Raw genomic sequence first — 24,163 nt, 5'->3', positions numbered from 1 at the left:
ATCATGGAGAAATTATAGATTTGAGAGAGCTGATAATTGTTTTTGTTGCGCACTAAATCCAAATCACAGCACTGCAGAAGTGAATTTGGCTTAAAACGGTGCCTACTTTCCTAGGGAAGGAGGGACAGGGCAGGAACATTAAGGATGATATATAACATCCACTCCAGGAGAAAGTTACAAGCCTTTAAATTTCTGGATTTTAAAAGTTGTTGTTTCTTTTGCATGTGATTCATCTATACAATATTAAAAGAAATGCAAAATGTGCTGCAGAAAATGCCCTTGCAAGAAGGCACAAAAATACTTATTTAACATTAGTCTTAGTTTTATATCAAAATGCTGTGCCGAATCCTACAGTTTTTGTAATTGTATAAACAGGATCATGAACACTTCTACATATTCACATTCTTGGTGTAATCCTCCTGCAAGGATCCATCTTGAATTCCTTCAGCTCATGTCCATATCCTGTTGAGAACAGCAAGAACTGTTTTTCGTCCTTTAACAGTCTTTCTCATCTTCTTTTTTGACTTCCATTACAATACTTAATGAAAGGAATCAAAGTCTGGATCTGCAAGCTGCAAGGTACTGATTTCAAAGACATGGATAAAGAAGAGAATCTGTAGTTGTAGTTGTGTCAATACCTTTTAAAAGCCTTGCATGTTTAAACTAACACAGGGTTGTGTTTAAATCTCTATGAGCATGAGAATTTGAGAAGGGCACCTGATCAGCTGCCTGTGTTCAGCATTTCTGACAAAGGTCTGGTCTTTCTTGCTTTTGATGTTATAGCCACACTTGGGACAGTTTATTGAATGCGCTGAGATTACTGTTGGAGCTGTTTCTTAGAGCCCATGGAATTTCTGAAATTTCACATGAAATTATTAAGACTTAAGAAAAAGCATTAAGGCTGTTCCAGACCCTAAAGCCCCTTCAGGACCCTGCAGAGTAGAGGTGTAAGCACCACTGCACGACAGGAGACCTGGCTGAACCACAGTTAAGGTCAGCTCCCAAACCTTGTAAGGACTGGATGTCAGTCATTCACAGCTTGGTTCAGTAATAACCATTCCAGGTAGCAGCAGATTATGCAAAAAAGTTTTTTTTTTCACTGCTAATAAAACATCTGACCATCTATTACTGCATCTGGCTAAAATAGCAACATTTTGGATTACAGTGCCGTTGAACAGCTATGTATTACTTTTCATGAAGGGTGATCATCATTGAGAGTTTAGGTATTAAAACTTTGTTCTGTTCCAACTAGTGGGAAAATCTCAGAGGCTTTCACCACATAGAGCATCTACATTTTTTGGACAATAAGCAATGAGCAGAGATTAAAAAACGTGAAATCACATCTGAACACAAGAAAACAGTTTTTGTACTGTGACAGTGATCACACACTGGCACAGATTACCTAAAGAAGTTGTGGAGTCTCTAACTCAACTGGATATGGTTCTGGGTAACCTGTTTCATCTAATCTTCCTTGAGCAGGGTGTTGGACTAGGTGGTCTCAAAAGGTTCCTTTCACCTCCCAACAATTCTGTAATCCTGTGTTGCTAGACTTTTTTCCTTTAAATAGTGAATCACCCAGATCTGCAAGGCACAATTTGTGCTTTTCCTGCCCTTTCTTGTCTGTGTAAGTTCATAAAAATGAAAGTATATTTAAAAAGTAACTTTTAAGAATCACTATTTAATTTAAAATGCCATTTTACTTCAAGGCAAAGTAAGTAGCGTTGTACTCAACATGTGTTGTCAGAATGATCTTTCCTACTTTTTCCTAGTGAATATATTAAGTCATGAATGAATGAGCCTTGGGGCAGGATGTCCCAGTCTGAACGGAATAATCTTTGAAAGCTTTAGGGCTATTAGGATTTTTAGAAGAGATGGGTGAAGCAGAATGTATTGGCTTTATTTGGTTGTTAGTATTTAGTAGGTGCAGGTGCTTTTTTATTCAGTGTTGGAGCTGATAGTGATCAAAAAGGAGGCAAGGGAAATTACCGTAGATGATTGGGAATATTAAGCTTAGATCTTAAATAAGCCAAACAAATCAGAGAGAAAGTGCAGGTGTTAGCTGCAGATTATCTGTTATAAACGTCTAGCTGTTAAAATGCAATGCTCTTCTTGATTTTTTTAATTTTGTTTAATGTCTGGTGTGTGAGAATTAGACTCCCAGGACACTAAATGTCCAGGAACTTATTTCTGGAGGTCCTCTGTTAAAGCAAAGAGTAGTGACTACTTAATGTGTAGTATAAAATTAGAAGATAAGTTTATCCATATTGCCACTCTATTTCTACATGTGTCTGTATTCTAAAGGCAGTCACTTCAGTTATTTTAAAAACTTAACAAAAAGACTCTGATTTAGGTTATATTCCTGACATCTGACTGTATTATTTTACAACTCTTTTGTTAACTCACTCCCTCATTTCAGTATGATAGTGTGGGAAGGAATAACAGTGTCTGTCTCTGATATATATGTATGTATGTGCTTCACTTGAAAAACAGATGAGTTTGTGTGTAAGTTCTGCAAGAGGATTGTCTTAGAGGTAATTCTGGAAATAAACTTCACTCTCAAGAACTTCTTTCTGATTGCAAAAGGATACAAAAGTAGGACTTTATCTTGGTAAGTCTGATAAAATATTAAAAAGACGTGTTTTACTGGTGCATTTATCCAAGAATATTGTATCTGGTATTTTCATTACTTTTGTTCATTCTCTGCACCAAATTTCTGCAAGCAGCCAGAAAATAATAGAACTGTTGTCCCTGTTGTTCAGCAACAACAGTACAGAATACAAAAATCACATTACAGAATGTGCTAACTTGAACAGTTCCTATGGCATGCAAAGAAATTTATGGTTCTTTATAGCTACTAGCAAGTACGTATTGTGTTGAAACTGTCACACTGTTTGATTGTTTAAAAAAAAACAAAACTAAACAAAAAGCAGAAAATGGAAAACCCATATTTGGAGATAGTGAACTGGCTTGACTGATCCCTAAAATATATTGGCATTCTTCATTTTAAAAGCAGAATCTCACAAAGGTAAGACTGATGAGAAGACTGGTGTCTCTCTTTCTGCTGTGACTTATATAGCAGTACTTCATAACCCACATTCCAAGACTGTCCCTTTTCTGGGGGAGGGATAATTAAGAACAAGTGTATGTCATGGAACATTTAATCCGGTTACAAGTGCAGTATTTAATCAGTGTACCCCATGTTCCCATGCTGCAACCAGTCATAACCTTACTTGCCTAGTGAAGATGGGAAATTCCATTTCTAGGAATATTTCTAGGAATATTCAATTACTTAAATATGTGATTGGTGTCACATGCATAAGAATGCTGAAATTAGGAAATGAGACACACCAGGTTCAGTGTACACTAAATAAATGGTCATGGAACAAAAAAATGTTCTGAAGATGGACCAAATGAAGTGAGTTGATAGAAAATGATGGAACATCTTGCCTGTGACCAATTAGAGGTTCTCCCCTTAAAGTATTTGAATTAATAATAACGAATCTCTTTATCTGAACATGTTTATTGTAAAGCATAGATTCTCTGAGGGGTGCAGAGGAGCTTGCAAGTGAAAAGAGGAAGAGCAAAAGCCCAGGTTCCTTGAGTAATTTAAACCAGATGAGGAGAGCTTTATATTTGAGCATTAGATATTAGATGAGCATTTAAGCAGCTTGGTATTTGGCAAAGAGCAGATACACAATGGTCAATTACTTGTGCTTCTGGAAGGCTTTTGATCTGTTTTTTAAAACAGCACCTTACCAATAAAAAGAGAGGAAGTACTTGAGAATGTGTCATCTTTCTCAGATGTAGGCACATGCTTCAAACTCTTCACTTGTCCCACACCTGATAGCAGCCACTGTAACCATTCTGACACTCAAATCCAACAAATGCAACATTTATTTCCTGTACAGTTTTAATCACACTCTCCCTTTCTTATATGTGCATTTCATAATTTTATTTGTGATACTAAAGTTTCTGAGATCTTTTCTAATACAGAGTCTAACAAATACAATTCTTGCAGTTTTCAATCCTATTCCTTTTCTTCAGTTACTTTTACTTGTCTTCCTTCTCTTCACCTTTCATTTTGGGCCCACAAAAAATAGCTACTGCTGATTTTTCTAAACAAAAATGTTTCTGTATGCGCTGAGCCCTCCTGCATGTTTTACTGGTGGCAGCTGCTTTAATTTCACGTCTGTTGCTATGGAGCTGTGCAGATTTGCTTACCTGACCTGCCAGCACAGGGAGTTATTAAGACCTTGGTTCCACAGGTCCCAGAGGACCAGGCTGTGCTCTGAGGGGAGGCACATGCATATCTCATCCTCCAGAGCAACTGTGTCTCAGTTCAAGCCCATGCCATCCTCATAGCTTTTGTCCTGGAGTTGAGCCCAGAGGGGTGTCACCCTGTGGAGATTTGGTGACTGTAGCAGTCAGTGCTGTGAGGTCTGGAAGGTGACCAGCCTATGAGGTCTGGGGGATGGCGGTGGGCGAGGTGCTGCTGGGGTTCTGCTATATGCAAAGCCCAGCCTCCCAACAGACTTAAGAATGTCTGGGTCCTCATGGCAGTTTTGAATATTTCCTTCTAGTTGTGTCAACAGACACGGTGCAGCCAGTAGTTCCCGCTGGAGCTTCTCTGGCATAAATCTCTTGGCTTTTGTGATTCAGAAGAGGTGAAATTCGAATGTACATATCTCTTTAGACAACCTTCAGGAGCTGTGGGCTGTTGATGGGGGCTGACTCTCTGGTCCAAGTGACTGGTCCCATTGCTCAAATGACATGGAACAGCTTTAAGAGTTGAATCTGCCATCTCCCTTCTGGCGGTTACAGGAACTGTTTTGGAGGTGAGGAAGATGTGAATTCACAGTCTTTAGCCAAGCTGAATAGAGCAGAGATGACCTGTAATTTATCTGACCTCAATTCCCAATCTCTAATGTAGTGATAATTATCTCTTCCTGCATGAGTGCGCTAAGGTCCTATTGTGTTTTAAAGGAGGTAGAACAAATGAAACCAGTGAACCTGGTGCATGGTCTTTCTGGCCAAATATTTAAGCATTTACTTCAGGATTCACTGGTTATGGTGACTAATTTTCTGTTGACTAAAAATAGGACCAAGGTTGGCTTGGACATGAGTGCTGTTAGCCTTTATTGAAGGCAGGCACAGTCTCTGTGGCTTTTAGTTCTCCTTGGTTCTTTCTTTCTTTTTGTTTTTTGTCTTTTTTTTAATGGAAAGGAAAGTCATTCTTAGATATTCAGTTGTGGGAGAAAGTTTGTGCTTGAAGATCGTGCATGGATCTTCAAATAGGTCTAATTAGATGCCCTTTCCTCTTCTGTTCATCCCTGATAACCTTAGGCACTCTCTGTTTGTTCTCTTTCTGAGGACTGCTGCCCAAGCTGCCTAGCACTGCACAGGGAGATTCTGTATCTCATTTTGCACTGTGGATTCGTAGGAATAAAGTATTTTTAGGGCATAAGCTAACTAAATGGCACTGAAGTGAAACAAGTGCTCAGTAACTTCTGAAAGATAATACTGGAATATAACAAGAATACAAATATTTTCAGCAAAAGATGCTTAGAAAGGTAGGTTAAAATTATTAGCATAGTACTATTTTTTTAGTTTGTATTCATATATATTGTCAATTTAAACTTTGAATTTGAACAAATTTGCTTGAGTTGATGTGGAAAACATGTTCAAATAGCCAAATATTTATTTCAAACATGAATAAGCAAAATAACAGCTACAAGTAATGATTTGACTTTGAAGCATTTTATAATATTTAACTGCCATTAATCTGCCCTTTCCTGTTAAAGTGGCATGGAAAAACAATATTTTAATTCTGTGTCACAAATTTTATAATCCACCCCCTTCTGAAAAATTATTTTGGATGGTGCTTAGTAGAGACATAGGCAATTAGTGGTTGGGCTGTGGCCTCTCTAGGCATATCTCTCTTTTTGTTCAGAAGACTCGTAGGCTGCAGCAAGTGCCCAGATGTCTCAGCAAAACCAGAGGATCCGAAAAGGAAGCCAGCATGTTGCAGAGGAGGAATTGGCAAGTAAAAGGTGGAAGCCTGAGTCCTGCCTGTCCTACATAGCGACCTGCCCAGATGTGGGCTGGTGGCACAGGCCACCTGCAATTCAGAGTCTTGGACACAAATATTCTGCAGTTACATATTAACTCCTTTGTTACAAAATAAAAATAAATGAATAAATTAGAGAAGGTCCTTGTTACTTAGTTCAGTAAAGGAAAAAGAAACTTATATTTAGACTTGTGTGTTTTTTTGGGGGATGGGCTTTAGCACAAAGAAGAGGAGTGCCCTAATACAGGACTGCTGGGCAGGCTAAGGGGATGTAGGGTGTCTGCTCCCAGGGAAGCTGCTCCATTTTAATTTAGTTACTTTTTTACTGGTGGTTTGAAGCCGAGTTCCCAGCAGGCACATCGTAACTCCTTTGTCTCTCCCTCCCTGGCCCATTAATCGTCCTGATACTGCTCCAGACATACAGAAAGTGGGACAGCCACTGTTAAAGGGAGATTCTTGCCTGAGGATGCCTGCAGCCTCGAGTTTAGCCTGGCACTTGGTCCAGGAGAGAGCCACGGCTCTAACTGCAAATCAGAGTGAGTAGGGGATGTGGATATGGGACTTCTGCAGGGAATGCCTGGGATGCTGCACAGGATGAGATCCCTGCCAGACAATACATGTTTTAGATCCAAATGCCTTTTGATGGAGATTAAGGTCTCATGGGGCTTGTGGGGACGTGCTCCTGCATCAGGAGGAGGCGGCTGAGGGCCTGGCATAAGAAGAACCCAGGGGTTTAGAGGTCAGGCTTGAAGGAGGTATGGAAGATGGCAATAACTGTGATCTTTAGTATTAGAAAAAAACCCTTTTTGTATGGTCAAGTAGGTTTGGTTTTTCATTGTTTTTTTTCCTCTTCTGCTAATCCAGAGTAGAATATGAGCCAAAATGGAGAAACCAATCCTATACACACTCTTAAGTATTTATTTTAAAACGTGTTTAAGGTCAAGCTAGAACATGCTTTGCAATTTCTATATTTACTGTAGTGAATTTTCTGCTCCTTCTGGCTGTTTTCTGTGGGTTTCAACCCACTTCACCTCCACAGAAAGAAATACTGTGCATACAAAAGAGACCATTATGTATCTTCCCTTAGGAGAGGTTTTTTGTGCTCTGCTTTTAAATTACAATTTGTATTATTTATACCAATGTTTAAAATAGCTTCCTGATTCTGCAGTTAAAGTATTCTGAACCTACTCCAAATACATTTTACTATGCACAACTCCCACTCACCATCACTTTTTATTTCAAGTAATTTTTCACGAAATAACATATATTGCAGCCAGAAGCCTGTGTTGCTGTTACATAGTTTTTGTTACAGTTTTCTTGCTGCGTTCCTCCTTCCATGATATACCATGTTGCCAGTGTTCATTTTTATCTTAAAATGCACAAATTGCATTCTCTTAATCTCTCTTCACAAACAGTGCCCTGTAATCCTGTTATCATTATTGTTGACCTTTTTTGGAATTCCTCCATGTTATTAATGCCTTTTTAATGAGAATCCTGGGATTTAAACTGTTTTCTGAGCAATGTTTACTCAAGAATTGATAGATTATTTCCTTTTCTATTTCCCCTTACATTCCCTATTGCTTTTTTGTCTGATATCTTACTATGTTCAAAGAGGAGCCATGTAAATAACTGATTTGAGAGTTACTGCCAAATCAAAACATTAAAGAAAATCTGCATTTCAGATTGAACAAAGACCATATTCAATCTAAAATATTTTGAATTTTTGGGGAGGTTTTTTATGTTTTTATTGCCTTTTTAAAAGAATAAAGAAATTTCTTAGTTTTATAATTAAAGCATTATTTCAAACAGAAAGTAGTGTTTTTTCCATTTTCTGTGCATGTTCGACTTCAAATAGATTCAGTATTCTCAGATCTTTGTTTTGTTGTGACGAAATTGCTACCTAAAATATTTGTTTCCCTCAGAGTCATTACTTTTAATACTCTTTGAGCAATATTGAGAGAATTAGCCTATATATTCCTTGTGTTTATATATCTGTATTTATACATAGGCATGGAAAGCTAAGGGAATGTCTTTAGTCATGCAAATCTCACTTATATGATTTCACTGTGCTATAAAGAGATCGTGTGAGTAGGTGGTGATTGGGCTCTGAAGTGATAGGTCAGTCATAAACAACTTGCTAGGTCTTTGCAGATATTCATAATTTTGAACTCTTGGCTGGTTTAAGCAGTGGTATTTCTCTTGCTTTTATGTACCTAGATAATCTAAATCCTGATGAAGCCATGGTTTAGATATCTTCACTCTCTTTTGGTTCTCACTTGAAGTTAATGATTCTGAGCTTGGGAGGAACCTAGGAGAAAGGAAAAATGCATGTCCAGGCCCTGTTCCAGTAAAGAAACCACAATTACTAATCATAAATAAAACCCAGCAGCCAGAAGAAGAACCAGATAGAGATTGTCCAACTTATCCCAAAACTTTAGATGGCACAGCTTAGTTTTCTCAGATGTGTTGTGTGCAGGGGTTGAGTGGGGCTCTCCTGATGGAGGTGGGAGCTGTGAGAAATTCAGACCTATTTGGATATCACCCATGTAGGAGGCGTTAATGAAGACATGCATTCCAAACTGAGTGGTTTTACTGAGGAGCTGGAGAAGAAGGGCATGATAAGCTGAAACAACTAGAACTGCATCTCTTTATCAAGTTCTTATTGCTGGATGCAGTTCCTGGGGGTGTGATGGGGAGATGACATGCAGCCTCCTCCTTTATTTCAAAGCTAAACCTGTCTCTAAGAATCCCAGGTGGATCCTTTCTTTCCCCAGCAAAGCAGACAGCATAAAAGAGCTTTCCTTGAACTTGTTTTGTGTGGAACCTGATTTATGTGGTGTAGTGTGAAACACCCACCCTGGTCTTTAGAAAGAGGCACCAAACTGTTCAGCACTTTTAAAGCTGACCTATTTCTAGGCATGCCCAGAAACAAGAGTTTAGCAGAGCTGAGAAGCTTTGTTGATTGAGACTGGTGGGTTGTTTTTCTGAGTTGAGATGGCAGTTAGGGAGAGTGCCACTTCCACAATTCCCCTTGGAGCTGGAGACCTGGCCTCCTTTCATACATCCAGTCTCTAGCCACTGCAAGGTGAACATCACTTCCACAAGGAGCATTTAATGTGACATAACTAAATAGTAAACGTACTTTCTAACAGTGTATCTTAGATATACCGTTACATAAAATGTATTTAAAAGAAAAGAAAATTCTGGCAAACTTGTTTCATATTTTATTAATATTACAAGCCTTGTCTTGCTTCCATGCTGAAGCACTTCATTACAGGTCTGTGTTCTACCCTTCTGAAATTCTGTAAATAATAGGAAGCTGTTGACTTTTGAAATCTGGGCAGGCTGTGACTGTTTGCTAGAGCTAGTGGAATACAGTTTGACCACAAACCCACAAGGATTAATAAGCTGAAAAAGCACAGGCTTCTTGTCTGTCATTTGTGCTTCTTAACAGTAAGAGTGCTGTTGGGGGGGAAAAAGCAGCAAATAACAGCAGTCATATCTTGAAATGCATTGCCTTCAGCCCAGCCTTGGCTTTGTTACTGTAAAAAATATAATTTAGGCAACCAATCAATATACTGGGTTAGGTTTTACTGTTCTTTTCTATAGATGACACTTTAATAATTTTTTATAATCAGTAAATATTTGATTAGCTTATGACAAATTTTGCTTTTCATTCTGGGACTGCAGGGTTGTTTAGTCAGTTACCTCCCAGATATATTTATCCTTCCAGTGTTTTTTTCTTGCCTGTTGAAAACATGTCAAACTGATTTAAAATGTTTTATGCACATTATAATGAAAGCCATATGTCTTGTATTAAGGGTGACTGTGCAAAAGTTTTCAGATGAGTCGGGTTTAGCATGTGATTTCATGCATTTGCATATATGCTGTGCACGTGTGCCTGTGCAGCTCATTGCTGCGCCCCAGACAGCTTCTCTCCTCCTTATGCATGGGAACCAGATTTAGGATGTGTGTTGAAGGGGCCTCTGAAAGCCCTTTGCTAAACTTCTGCCACCCATGTGATGGGAGGGCTGGGATCTTTTCCCAGTCTGTGATGGACTTTTCTGCCTTTCTGTGTACTGCTAAGTCATCCCTGCCAGAGATGATATTTTCCAGTTTCTAAAAATACTTCTGACCAACCGATCCATTTCCCTTCAAACAGAACAAATAGTACTGCCAGGTACATAAAAAAATCTCCCAAGGTGACACTACATGCTTGCTTACAAAAAATGCTTGTCCTTAGGTGGATTTAGAAATATATTTTATAAAACTGTTGAATGCAAGTTGAGTGTCATGTTATACAACTGTTGCTATACTTTTTGAACCTCCAGTCTCAATGTTTGTATTGAGGTTGGTGTAGGAAAGCAGCATCCTTACACCTCTGATAACTAAGAACCTTTTTGTTTGAACATGATGATAAGTTCTCCAGATTGTTCCCTTCTGTTCCATGAGCATATGTTTCCCCTAACAAAGGTCACTTCAGGCTGAGAAGAGTAAATTTATGGGAGCCATTTTTAAGGTGGTGTTGGAATGGGTCAAACTGCATATAGAAGCATGAAAAAAATAATTAGGTGAGGTTGATTTCTATATGAAGAATCTCCTTTAGATACATAAAGCATCAAAAACTCCAACTTGTAATGCTCTTTTCCTGTTACAACATCCGCTTGTGTCTGCTCTACAAATCCATGAATTAAAAACAATTAGGAAAAACACAAGCCCAGATCATAGTGATATGCAGAATATGCATGATGGCTCTCAGCCAATATCAGTAATTAGTTTGTAGTGACTGTGTTTTGAGAGGAGCTTGATTGATTGTGGTTTCACAGCATACTAAATCACATTCTGTATTCATGTTGAGAGCTGCAGTGCTTATAATTTGCATTAGTGTGGTTCAGATTACTACCAAAACTAAAGTACTTAGATGAGATCAAAAAACTGCTTAATGGGATAAATTTTAATTATTTGATAACAATCCTTCCAAAGTAAGAAGCATAAGCAAGAAAGATGAGCAAAGATCAAGATAAATAATTATTTTTAAAAGCATATTTAGATTCAAACACGGGGAAGCAGTCCTTCCCTAAAGTCTTCTGTCTGCTCTTGGATCTCCTCACCCAGAAGGTTTGAACAATTTATAGAGAGCCAACCATGAGTTATGCCTCACATCCCATCTGGCTGCCTCTTTTCCAGCTGTGTTGTACCAGAGCTGAGCAGTTAGAGCTTCAGGAAAAGATCTGTGTTCAGTGCCCTCCAATGTGACCTACTGGGCATCCTCAACTTCTTCCCCTGACTCTGGACCTCATTATAGTGGAAAATACATAGAGGCAGAGGCAGAGTGTGGGGGAGCAGCTTCTGTCACCCAAAGATTAGAGCAGTCCACATGGAGGAGAGCTGTGTCCTGTTCCTTGCTCCCAAGGTTACATCCACTTTTACCCAGTTACTGTTTGGTGTGAAATATAATAGTTAAATCCAAGATAAGAGTCTCATATATAGAAGTAAAATAAGTACTAAGTCAAAGGCCAGGGACTGGAACCCATCTATGGTCCTTTCTGGATCTCTTTTTCCCCCATGGCGTGGGGTGGCCCAGTTCTAGTTCCATTTCCATCTGAGGAACCATTTCCAATGGCTTAATGTGGATGGGGGGGGACTCCAGGCCAGGGGTTTTTTCAGGTCCTGAGCCTGGAGGGGAGAAGTGCTCTCCCTTCTCCCCACCCACATGGTCCCATGGTAGCCACAGAGACAGCACACCAGCGTGGAGAGGAGGCAAGAGAGAGTTTATTGTTGGAGGGGTTACATTTAGAGGCTTAGGAGGATTCACAGGGTAACCAATTACAGGTCGCAGGAAGGGGTTAACAACCAATAGGAAGGGGTTAAAGGGGGCCAATGAGAACACCTCAGGATATCTTCTCAGGACATTCCTGCATGGGATAACACTTGTCGTGGGGGGTCTTGGGAAGAAGAAAGCATGAGTTAGCAAAGAGACTACAAAAAGCCATTTTGAAACATGTTTAAACAACAGTTTTCTCATATACTGCAGATTTACTGCTACAGGTCTTGACAGTGTGAATTCAGTGCATTTCCCACTAGGAGACCTTGCCTTTGAAATGGATCATTTTTAAGGGTTTCATCTGAAGAAAAGCCTGAAATGCTAAAGCAAGACTTCATCACTTCTTTGCAGCTTCTTTCCTATATTGGCTTTCTTTCCTATATTGGCTTTCTTTCCTATATTGTTTGTGGTGTGCAAAATCAGTCTTGCAGGAACAACTCCATATTAAATAGAAAAATAAAAGCAGTGTTAATGTTTCCTGGATATATACTGCTTATGCTGTAAAATATTGGAGCTAGAGATGTAGCTGCAAGTTAAATATCTCAAGATAAATTAAACCAAATCTCTTACAAATACAGGTCTTTTCAGTAGCAGATATTACAACTGAATTCTCTCTACTTTTTCAGCTGCTTCTAATGATTTTTTTGGGTATTTTTTATGCAATCAGGCCCAAATTCTGTCCCTGGGGTCTCTAAATAAAGCTCTCTAGAGAGACAGCATGCCACCTATTCCTCTAGTAGCTGCACCAAAGTGGTGAAAATGTTTGCTTATTCTGGTCTCTTTGCTGTATAACAAGGTGCTTATGAAGGCAGAAAAGTTCAGCAAATTTAAGTGCTTTACATTTTGAGGACAAGCTGTCTCTGTCAGCACTGTTTTATTTACATCTCTGTTTCACTGACTATACGCAAAACCTGCTTCAAGACGGATATACCTATAAAGAGGTCATGTTTTTGGAGTCAGAAATAGGTAAGCTTTGTGGTTTATATACTTTGGCAGCTATGAAGCAATGGTGAAGTTGCAAATAGGAAAGACATACACAAAACCCAAAATTTTAATAAGACCATATGCATTCTGAGTTTGGGGAGTCCAGTTCTGCTGATGAGTTGTTAGTGTTCCTGTCACAGATATTGCTTGATTTTTTCCTTTTTATCTTATTTTAATCTAGTATTTTGATGGCAAATGGGCAATAAAAGGCACACAAGAAAGTCTGAGCTTTATTCTTACAGAAGGAAAAACATTAAACGCTGAAGTGCAAGCAAAATTTTAAGATTTTGTGGCCAGAAGACCATAAAACAAAGTCTCCAAGCATCTGTAATGGCTAGAAATAGAAGACTGGGATACCATTCTCCAGGAGTTTGTGTGGAGTTATTGTGTGATCTTGTGTAAGAAAGCTATATATTGTGTCTATATACATATATACATTTTTGACATGGCATTTTTGTGCTAGCATACTGTCCTGGTAAGCCTGATGTACCTAATCTGTTCTACCTGTAAAAGCTGTGAATGCAGTGTGTGATACAGTCACTGTACTGTGTCATTGTCCTTGCATTATGGCTGAGGCAGTGCAGAGGGTAGAGTTAAAGGTGAGGCTTTTCTACACCCAAAACGTAGGCGTGGTGGCTGCCCTGCACCAGTGGGATAAACACGCAGTAGTGCCAGCTGGAGGCGTACTGGCCCTTGCACAAGCAGCTTTCTCCGTCTCTTCCATCCCACCCCGAAATCTGTAATTGCATCACATGCAAGGGGGGAAATTTGCCCCGGAGGCATTCGTAGGAGGTTTCCCGGTGGATTCCTATGCTGCGGCAGGACAGCGTTACCTCCCTGAGCTGTGGTCGTAGATGAGCCCAGGCGGCTGCAGGACCATCATCGCCCTCCCTGCCTCTGCCTGGGCTGTGTCGGCCCGCGCTGCCCGCCCGCCTCGTCACAGCTCCCTTCTTCTCCCTCCGTGTCAGCTGAGCTCGGTGACTGTCGCGATTCCGTCAGGGCAGAAGGAGACGAAAAGGCAGCACAAGGCGTGATGCTGCCTGAAGCGCACTCTTAGCTCTGGACTACTGCCCATGGGGCAATAAAGTGCAGGGACAGCACTAGACACTACAGGATTTCACTCCTGCTTCTCAGATACTCATTCCTGGCAAGCAGCAATCCTGGAAAATGTGACGGTACTTTGTTGGCCATCCTTGTGTTGTCCCTCCCATTGCACAGCGCAGTACACAGCTCCGCTGCCGTGGCGTGGGCGTGCTGCTGCTCGGAACCCGCTGCCAGGCGGGGGAGGCCGGAGCGAGGGGCTTCCCAGCATCGCATCCCGGGCTGGCTCGACTGCCGGCAGGCTCTGTGCGCTGCGACACTGGTGGCTGCAGCACGGAAGAATATGTATGAATGAATTCCAAAGGAGACACCGTCGAAGCTGGTGACTCAACCTGTAGCATCTTTTGCAGGAAGGTCTCCGATCAGAGTTAAACAAGTGTTCTGGCCAGTTAGGAAAAAGCAGTGTGGTTTTGAGAAATGTCAGTCTCTTTCATGGCTAATGCTGAACTAGTGGGCTGTTCTGGGGCTTTTGCAATCACATTGTCAGTAACAAATATAGTCAATAGGCATCCTTAGGGAGCTCTCAGCCTGGAGAATGGCCTTAGGAGAATGAGAGGTCATGTTCAGCTCCTGCTCACATTGCTGTTAGACAAGGAGTTTCACCTTTTTGTTAAAATATTTGTTAGACAGAAGTTACCCAGGAGAATATGTTGCAATTGACATTTTATGGATAGATGCCATGTTGTTTTGCTTAGAGATGTCTACCAAATGGGAGAAAATGTTTTTTAAAGACTCCTAATAGCATTGCTGTCAAGCACTGCTACACACAAAATTGGCTTGAACATCACTTACACACTTGGAATCATTACTAGCAGTGACCCCTTTAACTTATAAAATGTTCTCAAAGATCCTATAAATAGCCACATGTCTAATTTTAAACATAAGTAGTCTCTTATGCTAAGTGTTAAGCTTGTGTGTAGCTGTTATTAGAACTGGGGCCAGAAAGGTTAGTTTGTGCTTTGCAGACACAATTCTTGGTCTCAGATGCAGCTCAGTCTTTTTGAAGGCTCTGCTGTTGGTGTGGTTGTGTTTTCAGGCTCTGGTGGCTCTTATCAGCTGTGCCAACTTCTGCAGCTCTTGGTGCTCCAAGCCAGGCAGGTCAGGGAGAGGCAACTGTTAAGCCTTGCTACCTTGAAATGCTTTCGATAGCAAGATCTGATTATGATGTGATCTACTTACCCAGAGATGAGCCTTGACTGGGGCTCCTGCTCTCTGTGCTGCAGCCAGGACTTGCCTTGGGAAAGCTGCTGGTGTCTTGCAAGCACAGGAATGTTTTGGGGACCTAAACTCCAGAGGTATGACATCCATGTGACATGTTTACCTGCTCAGGCCTTGTTTGGAAAAGTAGTTTGGGGTGTAGTGTTGTACTGAGATATTATTTGAAGTGTACTTTAGTCTTGTAGATGGGAATGTTTTGTTTATCAGGAAAACTCTGTTGCAGCTTTGGACATCATGATCATTTTGCTTCCCCAAGGAGAGGGTCACTGACATCTACATCTGTAGACATGATATAAATACCCTGTGAAACCAAGTGGCTTTGCTGCTCTCCCTCCTCTTGCAAATTTGTATGCAGCTCTGATCTGGTTACAACTGTGATGATTTGGGTCTGATTATCGGGGGTGTTGTACTGGACACAGAGCTGATTAGAGGTGGTAGAGCTGGGTCCCCAGGATCCCCTTTTGAAGAGATAAGCTTTGCATCTGAGCACTTTGAAATTCGGCTGAGGAATATTCTGGGCTGGGCTGATGAAAAGGCACAGAGAAGTGGGGGGCTGGTCTTGGACCTGATGAGGTAGGGAAAGTATTGGGTTAAATCCAAACATGCCTGATCCCAGGGCCAGTTGCTAAGTGTCACCAGATGGTAAGCATGGTTGCTGGCTGTCTCAGCCTCTTTAAGGCTGTGAAGCCAGGCTCTGAAGGCCTTTTCCCAGTCCCAGGTATTCTGGGGTGCAAGATGCCCCCATCACCATCAGCTCTGCGAAGAATTTAAGAGAGATTGAGCACTTGAAGGTCCATCTGCCACAGTGGGGATGGTGGTAGCTGCAGCTATATCTCCCCTGTATGGAAAAGATAGCAAAAATGGTAAGTTTTCAGCTGCTGTCTGGGGATATTTGTGCATGGGACAGCACCCAGAAATTCGCAGGTGAGAGATGCTCCTCCCGATTAGCTGCTTAAAGGATGTTGGAAAGTTTTTTCCATCCCCTCAACTGAAGTCACCATTCACTATTGTGGCTCTACAGCAAGAGACTGGGGTATGGATTAGAACATTTGCCATTTGATTGACAGACTGGAAAAAAATTCTAACTTTGAGGTGTTGGGTTTTTTCTGCAGAGAGTAAGACTTTCTTAGTATATCTGCCTACTACTCACCTTAGCAAAATGAGAGCAGTTTTCCTTGTATATGCCAGAGCTTGGGAAATAAAAACCGTGATGCATAGAAAATCAGTCATCAGAAAGATGACTTAGTAACTGAGAAGGACTTGAGAGCTACATGTGATTTTGGATTATTTTGAAGTTATTAGAACTGCCTCACTATGCTTCTGCACTACATGAAACCTGCACGTGTGTATACATACATATATGAATACCCTGTTAGCCTATGCTCATCTATACTTATATACATGTATGTGTGTTTCAGAAACCAAAATAGAAGCAGGAAGCAGTGTTTCTGTATGGTTTAAAGCATGAGAAATATCCAGTTACAATTGTGTGTTTCTAATCACTGTGTTCCTTAAGGAGCCATGTGAACAGCCTCATTCTTCTATTGATGGCTGTGAGAAAACAAACAGGTTGTCACAACAAGTGTTCCTATCCAAGTCCTAAAATGGCTTCTGTAGCGTGAGGGTTTTGTGTCCAAATGTTTCTTCTGTTCTTGTTGAAGTGTCAGTTCTGAAGAAATACTGAAAATCTGGAACAAATCCAGTGCTTGTCCTCAGGGATGTTTGAAAATCCATGCAACTTCTGAAATTCACCCAGAACAGACAAAGGAAGGATGCTTGTGATTCACTGTTATTTTGAAAACAATCTGAGTTATAATTTCCATCATGTTTTTACTCTTCCCTTTTCCTTTCCAGGCAGCGAAGCTGATTTTAGCTCTTCAAGCAGCACGGGCAGTATTTCAGCACCTGAAGTCCATATGTCTGCTGCTGGAAGTAAAAGATCTTCTTTTTCTCGCAAGTAAGCAAAGCAATTTTTACTGAATATTACCAGTATGAAGATAGACTACTGTGTAAGGTCTTGCATTTTAAAACAATCAGGGTAGGACTAGGCTCTTGGGTAGTACACTGATGAGAACTGTGAAATAAGAAAGAAAAGAGAATTCTGTATTTGGTGCACAAAAATTGTCCATATGCCAGATCATCCAACTGCTGGGGTTTTTTTGTGTATTCATAACAAGTATAGGAGATACAACTAGGTAATGAAGAAAAGGCATTGGCTCCAGTGGAGGAGAGAGCAACTGGGTTTATGTTAGTTAACAGCAGTACTTGTAGCCAGTTAACCTAAACCTTTTGGTCTTATCACTTTGTTTTATCTCTGTCATAAATTATCAGCTTGGCATACACCCTTCAGATCATGATCTCATTTTTTTTTTAGGAAGAAGTAGACAATATTGCTTTTGATGGGTTTTTGTTGGGTTGTTGGTTTTTTTTTCTGAAATACCCTTGCCCAACCTTTAGATAACCACAACTATATGCAATTTTTTTTAAAAAATCATGTTTCTAAATGAACCTTTCATGAAAGATTTCTGTAAGATTTCTCCCTGTCATGTGTGAATGGCAAATTCAGACAGCTTGTGAATACAGGGGCATTGGGATGGAGCAGCACACATTGTGTTCTGCCCACGCAATCCCTGCTGGTTATATTTTGTGGAGTAGGAGGAAAGAGTTCAAATTGACAGGACTAGTTTCCTGCCCTTTGTGAAAGAGCTGGCAGGCAGCCTGGGACCAGCAGCGGGATACCCGTATGCTTGAGTCCCACAGACGTCTTCAAGGTTGCAATGTGCCCCAGCATACAGAGATTGTCAGAATGATGCTTAATGAGTGGTTTCCTATCTGTATCATGAGACTGCTAGAAAAATAAACATTACTTACACTCTCTCTAGATTACATCTAACAAGTAAAGTTACTGGCTGTGGGAAAAAAATGGTACTAAGTATAATCTGAAGCCCTAAAATCACCTTACTCTCAGTAAGATTAATCACCTTACTTTCAGTAAGATTATGTATCATTTCATATACTACTTTGCATTTTAATATAACTTTAAATTAGAGCATACTGACCTACTTCATTGGACAGAAGTCCTCTGTAATAAGGTTCCTTCAAACACATTGCTGTGTTAAGCAGCCTGTGCGAGTTCTGCTGCACACCAGAGATGATGATACACTGTAGAAAGTAGAAAGAGATATCTTCTTTGCAATATGTTCTTTTTTAACTGTTTGACTTAACTCACTATGAAACATTTCAGTGTTGTCACAAACCACAGTTCTGCATTTCATAGTAAAATAAAAACCACAGCAGTGTGATGAGGGTTCACAGCAGCCACTCAACCATCTGTTCCTTATAAACTGTTCCATTTGCAGAGAAGGAAGGAAACCAAGTGAAACAATTTAAAGAAGAGATGTTGCTTCATAGTTCTGTGGTATTTAAATTTTTATGTTCAAGTCTTCTCTTTCGCTGAATGGATTTAACTTTTTCCGGGGGTTTTTTTGGATTTTGGGTTTTTTGTTGGTTGGTTTTTGGTTTTTTTTTTAGAGGTTTTGTTGGGTTTTTTTAACCTGCTCTTTGATTACCATTTAGAAGAACAACTTCTATGGAGAATGAAGGAAGCAGTGTAGTAGTGCAGGATGACAAATCAAGGAGGCAGGAGAGTAATGCATCCCAGGAAGCTGTCCTCAGAGTGCTCCAGCCCTTGGGCAGCTGTCAGGCAGTGAGGATACCAACTCATTTCAAGCAAACACAGTTGATAGATTATTTAATAAAGAGTGGGAAAAGGAAGGTAGATATGTATGAGAAAAACTGGGTGAAAGAAAGAAAAGGCTGTGTTTCCTATTGTCTATTGTAATACTATTTCAGCCTGCTCTCTGTGGAGTTCAAACTATATCTAAGCGAATGAATAGCTGACCATGACAGATGAAGCATCCACTATGCCAAAGGCAGAAAAGAACAGTGGCCCAAACAAAATCTGTTTTCACTGCATGCTGTGATCCCTCAGGCTGCTTGCCGAGGAGCATGAAAGCAGCCTTACAGCAATCCTCCACATGCAGGCACCACTCCACAGGCCTGGCCAGGGAAAGCTGAAGTGTGGTTCTTTTGGCATTAGTCCAGACCACAGGCCTCTCATTACTTAAAGGAGATTCAGGGAACATGGACGATCTGACAGAGTCACTGGGAACTGTGCTGTCCACAGAGAAATGTGAAAATGGCTGAGGTCTCCCTAGATCACGTCATTCAGACTGAGACCACTCCAGTCAGTGAAAGAACATGCACTGTCTGATAACATCAGGACTTTATTTCCTTCCGGCCACTCACTTATTTCTCTGGTTTAGCATTTAGAGAACTTTGTGTGTAAAATGAGACATATAATGGGTTGTGTGATGAGGATAATGCTTTCACCATTTCGGTTCTCTTCCAGTCGTGGACCTTATGGTCGGAATAACGGATCCTTATCCTACAAGTCTGGAGCCAGCCCACCTGCTTCCCATGGAAAGGACCCTTCATCAACACTGTGCAAAACCCATCTGAATCCTGCTAATATCCATCAGAGTTACAGGGCTTCTTCAGCCAGCAGCAGCAACTCAGGCTCATACAAAGGAAGTGACAGCAGCCCAGTGATGAGGTAAGTCTGTATTTCAGCCTCCCGGTGTTCATCGTGCTGACTTACCCTCTCTACACTGTAGTGTGGGATCAGCTGGAGGAGTTGTTGTGCAGGTGACCTTGTTCCTCAGCATAGGTGTGACTCTTCTTATTGCTGGCTTGAGAGTCAACAGGGCGCTCCATACCATGTAAAGCTTTATTGTTTCACCACTGTAAAGTTCAAGTTTACTGTAAGTCAAAGCCCTTTGCAGTTGGTTTTCACTACAAGGCAGGCTACTTCATGAGTTTTCATGTAATCAGTTCTCATGAGAATTTACTGGTTTTTTTGCTGTAGGGTTCTTTCACTTTGAAGAGAGTTGGGTGGGGTAGTACAGGAAGTATGATGCACTCGGGTGAAAATTCAGCCTGCCTCCCTAAGGAGTGCAGTTTCCTGTACAGGAAAGAGCAGAGATACCTGCCAGAGCACGTGACACATATTGTAGAGAAGAAATTGCCACCATGCTGCTGCTTTTTCCCTCAGTCTCTCTATCAGACAACTTAACAGCCAAGCATGTCAGACACACACCGAAAGCTAGATGGGATGAACGTAGGTTTCAGCGTGCTCAGCTTCTTAACTCCTGTACAGAGCTGTACTCCTTGCGCTGCCTCTCCTGGCCGTGTCTGCAGCTGGGTGCCCTTGCCAGGGGCCGAGCTGCTTGGTCTTGTACACATCATCCATTTCAGGTGAAGGGATGGCTAGGTATTTTAAAGTCTTTTTGATGTAATGACACTGAAGCCAAGTACATATGTAGTACATTTTGCACTAGAGCCTCAAATCTGCTGTTCATTCAAGTGATTTGATTTGCCAGAGGAGTCACTTGTATGGACACTGAGAAGCCCTAAATGAGTCAAGCTTTGCATTTATCAGTCAATGGGATGTTTTTCTTTCTGCGAAGACTTATGAACTGTAGGAGTGATGTTATGTGATGTTTTGTTTGGGTTTTTTTTCAGGCGATCAGGGAGATACAATTCTTGTGGTGACAATCACAGCATTAAACCACAAAATCCAGAGCAGTATTTGACTCCTCTGCAGCAGAAAGAAGTGGCAGTACGGCATTTGAAAACCAAGCTGAAAGAATCTGAGAGCAAACTTAAAGAAAGGTAAACTTCAGAAATCAGTGTCAGAAAGATTTATTTGGGAACATTTGGGGGTGGGAATCTTGAATGTTTTTACTCATTTCTTGATCACATAAAGTTTCCATTAAGAAATTTGAAATATGATCATCATGATTAGGTTGTTTTCAGGTGTTTCAAGTTTCATACCAAGCAGTTTAGTTATAAATATAGCTGTCTCTTCTCCCTTTTTGGAACTTTCATAATTGAATATTTTCAAAGGATAACTTTTTACAAGTCTGATTTAGCACTGAGACCTTTATACACAGAACAGTTTCTACCTGCCAGCATATATTACCTTAGTGTCCTGTTCTGCCTCTCTCAGTGAAATATGACTGTGAATGTTCCCCTTCCCCAATGAAAGAAAAGCTCACACCCAAACCAGTGTGCCCACTTGTATTTTTGTCGCTTATATACTGAATTTTTAACAATAACCTTTTGTGTGGATGTTGCCAAAGAAGTGACAACGTCCATTACACAGCAACAGATGTTGTCTCTTTCACAAAAACTGCACTCTGAGAACTAGCTCTCCAGCACAGACAATCCAAGGGGTTACAAAGGGCTGTTTGAATGGAGGCCCAAGACAGAGTCCCCAGGATCCCATGGTCCACCTCAGCATCTGCAAGGGCTGCAACTCAGATAGGGGCCCCCACGCCCCACTTGCTTGCAGCAGGCTCTGGCTTCATGCTGGGAAAAGCAAGCCAGATGCCTGCAGCCATGACCCACCTGGCTATCTGAGGCCAGCATTGGCTCTGGCTGTATCTGGAAAGCTGCTGGCAGGCATGGTGGATGAGTCCAGGCAGCTGTTTCCCATTTCCTCTAGGGCAAGGCAGTAGGTGAGATGTTATGCACTGCAGTGGTTAGACCTGACCTAGAGGTGACCACCTGTGCCTCAAAATGTCTGAGATGTGGTACAGTCCACAAGGCTGTTGGTTGTGTGGCGAGGCCAGTGACACCGATTAGCAATCAACCAGCATGTCTTGGCTCTCTCGGAGGTGGCTGCAAATAGCACCTGAAGGAATTTCCTTCCTTTTTGGAGCATCTCTGCAGCATAGCCATGCCTGTGTGATGAAGCCTTATGACGACTTCAACTGATCAGTCAGCAGAAGTGTTACAACATTTTTATTTTGCTACAGGGAAACAGAAATAGAAGAGCTTAAAGCTCAGCTGGGACGGATGAGGGAAGACTGGATTGAGGAAGAGTGCAGTCGTGTGGAGGCAGAGCTCGCCTTAAAGGAAGCAAGAAGTGAAATTAAACAACTCAAGCAGGTTATTGAAACCATGAAAAACAGCTTGGCTGAGAAAGACAAAAAAATTCAGAAATACTTCATAGACATAAACATTCAAAACAAGAAACTGGAATCTTTGCTGCAGAGCATGGAGATTGCTCAAAACCACTCTGTGAGGGATGAGCAGTGCCTGGAATACACGTGCGACTCAGAGGGGAAGCCGTTAGCATTGTGTGCCACTGTGCCAGACAGCCTCATCACAGAGGAAGAAGCTCTGGAGGAAGTGGCAGACAGTGAGCTGCTTCTCAGTGAGGACAGAGCTCATGGGACTGACTCATCTGGAGAGAGTTTGACCACCACAACCTCTGAGTTGAGTGATCCAGCTCCCTTCAGTGCTTCTGTAACTAAAGAAATGCTTGAAATCGTTCTGGACGGAAAACTAACTTACTGCCAGGAGGCAGAGAAAAGCAACAACACGATGGTGGAGCAGGCCATCCAGACTGACGTGGTGCCATATAGCCTAGATGTGGAGCAGCTCATTCAAAACATCTTCAGGGCTCAAGATACCTGCCCTCTAAGCCCACCTTCTTCACTGAAAGAATTGGGTGAATTTTCTCTTGAAAGCTTCAGTGATTCTGGTATCATAGTGGACTTAACTCCAAGTGATCCCAATTCTGCCATCCTTTTGTCTCCCATGGAGTCTCCATGCAGAAAGGTGGAGCACGGAGTTAATGAAAATCGTTTCATGAAAGAACTTGATTTTACAGAACCTCATGATGATGAAGGCTTTGAGTATGTCAATACAGGAATAAAGAGGAGATACTGGAGCAGCAGTCTCCTTGGAGATCTTCTGGCTGTAGCAGCCCCTGTTGTACCAACTATTGTGTGGGCTTTGAGTACTCAGAGAGGAGGAACAGATCCTATTTACAATATTGGAGCATTGCTTCGTGGTTGCTGCCTGGTGGCCCTGCACTCTTTACGCCGAACACCCTTCAATATCAAAACCTAAAGTCTACTCTGTCCCTGGGCACTAACTGGCTATGGCAGAGAGAAAGAGGGATGAAATAGATTATAAAAAGTTACTGTATATTCTGGCAGAGTCCATCATTTTGCTTTTGACTATTTGATTTGCACTATAAATCACTTCAAAAACATGTTCCTTGTTTCAAAATAAAAAAGAAGATGTTTTTAACAGATGTTTTTAACAGTACTGCTGCTTACAGAAATACTCCTCCTGCTCCCAGGCACAGATCCCTCCCCTGTGCTGGTGTCTTTCTTGTGCCAGTGCATCTGCACAGTGAACATGACCAGGGAAATCAGGAGCTATAGCTAGTGCTCCTTATGTCTGATTGCTGAGTTAGCATTAAGCTCAGTCACTTTCTCTGGATGGTTCACTCAGCGAATGTACAAGCACTTTGCACTGGCTCAAGGATGGCGTAAGATGTGCACGGGGACAAATGGCCAGAGAAGGGTGGGGTATTTCTCTAGACTGCACTAACCTGAAACATCTGTGAAACTACAGTGTTAAGTAAGTGACATGGAGACTCACTCCCCGTAGGGTATCACACCTGTGCTCCTGAAAGCATGCTAGCGCTTTCCATTTGTTGTCCCAAGTGTCAATTCCACTTAGAGGTAAAACCCGTATTCCCCAGGCAGCTTCCAGCACATCGTTTGTGCCTGTCTCGTGTAGTGCTCTTCTCAATTGTGCAATTGCTTGAGCATTTCACTGGTCTTGTGCGTATACAGGGACTGTAACCAAAAATGTACACTGTTGGGAGTCTTCACACTTGTTACAATGATAATTATAGGCGTGGATACACTTTGACTCTTAATGTTGTTTTAAAGTCTTAATGTATTGGAACCGGATAGTCTTTTGAGCCCTTTGAAATACTATGTATAAATGTATTGTGTTTTAACTTATTGTTTATTTAATTGCTTAACTGTAAATTATCTTTATAATCACAAAATTAAGTAAAGCATGATAGAAATGTCAAA

At 41.2% G+C, this 24,163-nt stretch overlaps 1 protein-coding gene across 1 annotated transcript in view; it reads left to right on the top strand.

Moving 5' to 3' along the window:
* SYBU (syntabulin) overlaps positions 1-24,163 on the top strand; it is a 41,325-nt gene extending 17,162 nt beyond the window's left edge. The window contains exons 4-7 of the mRNA XM_027656951.1: positions 17,049-17,151; positions 19,606-19,809; positions 20,778-20,927; positions 22,076-24,163. Coding sequence (XP_027512752.1) covers positions 17,049-17,151; positions 19,606-19,809; positions 20,778-20,927; positions 22,076-23,177 — 1,559 coding nt within the window. The 3' untranslated portion in view covers positions 23,178-24,163. The remainder of the gene's footprint in view (positions 1-17,048; positions 17,152-19,605; positions 19,810-20,777; positions 20,928-22,075) is intronic.

The sequence above is a fragment of the Corapipo altera genome, unplaced genomic scaffold (assembly GCF_003945725.1).
Source record: "Corapipo altera isolate COAL_440 unplaced genomic scaffold, ASM394572v1 52b, whole genome shotgun sequence".
In the NCBI taxonomy this organism is placed as follows: domain Eukaryota; kingdom Metazoa; phylum Chordata; class Aves; order Passeriformes; family Pipridae; genus Corapipo; species Corapipo altera.
The sequence above is the reverse complement of the archived record's forward strand: the minus strand, read 5'-3'. Positions and strand labels throughout refer to the sequence as shown.